General features: G+C 39.0%; 1 protein-coding gene across 1 annotated transcript in view; it reads left to right on the top strand.

The window, feature by feature from the left end:
- The first annotated feature begins 1598 nt into the window (after window positions 1-1598).
- LOC135224495 (uncharacterized) overlaps window positions 1599-4909 on the top strand; it is a 438160-nt gene continuing 434849 nt past the window's right edge. Inside the window, 1 exon segment of the mRNA XM_064263507.1 lies at window positions 1599-1848. Coding sequence (XP_064119577.1) covers window positions 1740-1848 — 109 coding nt within the window. The 5' untranslated portion in view covers window positions 1599-1739.

The raw sequence follows: 4909 nt of genomic DNA, 5'->3' as shown, positions 1-4909 counted from the left end.
CTGTGTATCTTAGTTGCTGTGAGCATGTCTTGGTAATAAGACGAAAGTACTTAGCATCTCGTGTTTCAATTTTCCTTTGTGGCTGTAGCTTTGTTCGCATAATCATCACGTTTTTTATTCTTCGTGATTTAAAATCACACACACACACACACACACACACACACACACACACACATATATATATATATATATATATATATATATATATATATATATATATAATATATATATATTGAGGAAAGTTGAAGCCACGATTCCAAAAAAAGAGATGTTAAGTATTTTCCTCTTATTACCAAGACATGGTCAAAAGTTGCTGTCATGTCTTGGTAATAAGAGAAAAGTAAGTACTAAACATCTTTGTCTCACTCTTTCCTTCATGGCTGTAACTTTATTCGTATAATCATCACGTTTTTACCCTTTCGTTATCTAAAATTAAACTTGTGTATATCTATGAGAGAGAGAGAGAGAGAGAGAGAGAGAGAGATTCTTCATGTCACACACGTCAGGGGCGTCATTTCAGATGGGGGGGGGGGGGGGTGGGGGGGGGGGGGGGGGGGGGGGGGGGGGGAGTGGGGGGGAAGAACGGTTTGGCGAAGCGAAGCGAGCCTAATCAGTTTTTTTTGTAATTTTAGCTAATTTATATGTTTTTGAAGCCACATGAGCAAGGTATTTCAGCAAAAAAACTTAATATTTCCGAGAAATTTATAGATTTATGATTGCACATTTAAAAAGAAAACATGCTGTTAATTCTTGGGGTTTGGGTGGTGAGGGGGTCAAGCTGAGTAGTGGAGGCAAGATGAGTCGGGGGTGGGGTGGGTTGGAAGTTGACCCCCCACCCGCCCCCTAAAATGACGCCCATGACATAGTGTATCCACAAACTTGCATCCATTTTCATCAACGGTCTTAAAATTACTTGTCCTTGACCTGGCCTATCCACTGTTAACTCTTCCGAAGGCAACAGCGGTCGAGGATAGTATCATCGCTAAATTATCACCACCAGAGAACAGAAACTTTAGTATACCATATAACTCCTCTCATTTTCTTTGATAAGACTGGGCTTAGGGAACAACTTTCAAGGAGCTTTAGCTCCGTAACACCTGTTGAGCGAGAGACATGACAGATAAAAAGTAAACACCAGCCAAACGAAAAGTTCATTGTAAATAATTATTTAGATGTAGGCCTATGGTTTTTTGTTTGTTTAATCATGTGAATATGATACGTAGCCAATAAATCCAAAGTATCTAGTTAAAATCCATGTAATGAAAGCTTGATGTATGTAATCGCGTAATTATTCAAGATAGATGCATGGCCGTTACAATTATGTATTATAAGAAACACTCATTAACAACGAATTCATTATCAAATGAGTCTTTTTCACAAATGTTGTTGATCTTTGAAGAAAAAGTATGCAGTAAAAATGTCATGTATTTTTATTTAATCATTGTTAATATAGGGATACTACAGGTATTTCGAAGATTATGAATAAAATATGAAAGATGCTCATGTAAGTATTGATGAAGATTATTAATTAGAATAAATTAAATCAAAAGTAAATATTAAACGATTCCCTCCCATCTCTGCTGATTACATCGAAGCTCAGTTACTCCATTGGACCTTGGGGTGAGAAGCTGAGACCTTAAGAGAACAACTTTCTGAATCTGCTAAAAGTAAACAATAGGACGAGACCTTATCCTGAAAATGTCTAGCTGCTGTCAAGCATTTTCTAGTTGATAAGCAAAATGGGTGAACAAAAAGAGGTCAAGGACATGTACGTGTACGACCTTCCGTACGTGGAGAGGAATGAATTGTGCAGCATCCTTGACATCAACAATCAGTGGGAGATATTAGGTAGGTTAAAATGACCGTTGTCCCAGTGAAGGCAGGATTAGGGTAGTCTAACCTTAGGCTACCTACGTAGATTACGCCTTTAACACTCTTATGGGCACAGTACTGTACTACAAAAATTAAGTGGAACATTTACTCGAATTTAACACATTTTCCAAATTTGTCTTAGCCTAGTAGGGGAAACAACCGAGAGGATTACCTCGGCCAGTCTTGCCCGCTCGTTGACCCACCTTCCAGAAAAAGTTAGGGGGAACAAATGACTGGACTAGCGGATCCAGTTTCTACCGTGAGTGAAGCCACCCTCCGAAAAAGTATTTTAACACATCTTGACACCGGAGATGTGCACCAGTCACGACTTGTTGGTGGTGAGAGCAAGAGCTAGAGACCTTCGAGACCTCTACTATCATTTCAAAGTAAGTATTTTCTCTAAAGTTAGAAATGAAGGTCATGTTTTAAGATTAAACAGAGGTTAATGAAAGTCTAGCTGTACGCAGTGCATACATATCTCCATGACGCTTTCAAAATTTTCACTCGTAACACCAACAATATATAGAAGATTGACGTCATCTCGATGTTTGCCGAGTCACTTGTGTCAATAAACTTTCCATTCCATGTGCTAAATCCGCACACCACTTCTACCCATAGACGCTGGGGCACTTTCTTCACTAAAATCGTAAACAATGACTTCCAACCACGACTTAGATCCAAGGAAACTACGATTTTATGGTAGAAGAAGAAGAAGAAGAAGCGTGCAATAGATAATTATTTAAAAAGATAGTGAAACGGCAGTATAAGGTCGTGAATTGCATAAATTTTTTACATAGGGTAAACAACCGAGTGGACTGGCCAACTCACTGACTACCGCGGTTTTGGCCACCCTCCAAAAAATTACTTTAACACTTCCTGACACCGGAGATGGTCATCAGTCATGAGTTATTGGTAGTGATAGCAGGAGCTCAAGACCTCTACTCTCCTTTCGAAGTATTTTCTCCAAAGTTAGAATTAAGGACATATTTTAAGATTTAAACAGAGGGTAATGAAAAGTGTGGCCAACGCAGTGCACACTACCCCAAACGCTTTCAAAGTTTTTACTTACAACTCCAAATATTTTGAAGATTGACGCCATCTCGATGTTTGCAGAGTCGCTTGTGTCAACAAACTTCCCATTTCCTGTGCTAAATCCGCACACCAAGGACTGCCTGCACCCAGTTATCAGTGGGGCTTCCATTCTCAGTGGGGTGCTGAGAAGCGAAAACCGCCATTATCCAAAACTCTGGGTTTGTTCATGAATCTTACCTGCCAGATATATATATAGCTGTATTCTCCGAAGTCCGACAGAATTTCAAAACTCCCGGCACACGCAGTGGTCGGCCAGGTGGTAGTACCCATTCCCGCCGCTGGGAGGCGGGCGTAAGGAACCATTCCCATTTTCTGTCAGATATTTTCTGTCGCCGGTGCAGACAACAAGTGTTTTCTGCACCTCCGTCATTGGATTTTGGAACTCTCTTGGTCACTTGAGTATCCCGATTGATTTTTGGTTATTTGATTAGGATCGGTGGTTAGGCATACGCTAATTGTGGATTGTTTTTATTTTGGCTTGATTTTTCCTTAAACTTACGATGTCTGGATCTAGTTCGACTAGGCCAGAGTATGTTGTGTGGAAGAATGCAAGGTTAGGCTACCGAAAACTTCGGTAGACCCTCATACAGTGTGCGCGAATTGTAGGAAACATGTTTGTATGTTTGATGAGCGCTGCAACGAGTGTGAAAATATGTCTGATTCTGCGTGGAAGGCTTATGAATCATAGGTACGTAAACTAGAACGTGATAGTGTAAGGAGGTCTTCCTCCAGGCGTGTAACACAAGTTACCCGTCCAGTAGAATTTATCCCTCCAAAGACCTGTGATGCCTTCGGGCCCTACAATAGTGTCTTTGGAGGGTAATACCCTATTCTGTGATTCTTAAATCTTTGCGTAGCCTGGAAATCATGTTTGCATTGGAAGTATAGTATGTAGTGAAGTATAGTGATAATGCCATGAGTGTTCATTCTATCGCGTAAGCGTATAATTTCTCATTGACAAAACACTACCGCGTGATGGCTCTCCTACCTCGGTGAGGCAGAATGTAGTAGGGAGGTAGCTGTCCAAGTGTCTAAAATACTCTACGTTTGTTCATAAAACTTACCAGTCAGATATATGTATATATATATCTGCCTGCGGTAAAGGTGAACAAGCGATGTTGATCATAGTAATATTATTTTGCCCTTACGTCATATTACTATCAAACGGTTGTATGGTTCAAGTTATATACTCATACCATAGTTACTCCTACGGAAGACAACCGAGAGTACGATTATTCTTATTACATTAATCGGTTTCTCCCTGCAACTATTCAGGGGTTGCCGGTTTCCCTATTTTTAAACATTTAAGGTATTGTTTATGACAATACCAAGTTAGCCTTTTATATTTATCAAATTCAGTTTTGCTTAAATATACCAGTTTTGATGGATTTTGGTTTCTGCTCTCTACTGATAGTAAACCTATTCATTCGTAGAATGGTGTAGGTGGCAACTCAGGCAGAGCAGTGCGAGAACGACGAACGTTCTCTGAGTCTGCTGTCACTAATGCGTAATGCCAGTGCTCAGTTCCATCTGATTGTCTGCCATGCGCAGTAGGTTACGTCTCTCTCTCTCCTGCGGGATTGACGGACTAACCGTATTTCTACCCTACAATCACGGCCTTAGCCTCGGGTTGAGGGGAATTCTAGCATACATGGCTGAATCATTCACTTTGCGAGAATTTTTTTCATAAAAAAAAAAAAAAAAAAAAAAAAAAAATAATAATAATAATAATAAAATAAATATATATATATATATATATATATATATATATATATATATATATATATATATATATGTGTGTGTGTATGTAGTATGTGTATATATATATGAATGTGTATATGTATAATATATATATATATGTATAGATATATATGTGTGTATGTGTGTGTGTATGTATATATATTTATGTATTAGACCTTTTTCGGTTCTGTTTACCGCATGGTAA

This window comes from Macrobrachium nipponense, chromosome 12, assembly GCF_015104395.2.
Source record: "Macrobrachium nipponense isolate FS-2020 chromosome 12, ASM1510439v2, whole genome shotgun sequence".
NCBI classification, from domain to species: domain Eukaryota; kingdom Metazoa; phylum Arthropoda; class Malacostraca; order Decapoda; family Palaemonidae; genus Macrobrachium; species Macrobrachium nipponense.
Note: the sequence above shows the minus strand (reverse complement) of the source record. Positions and strands in the feature narration are given on the sequence as shown.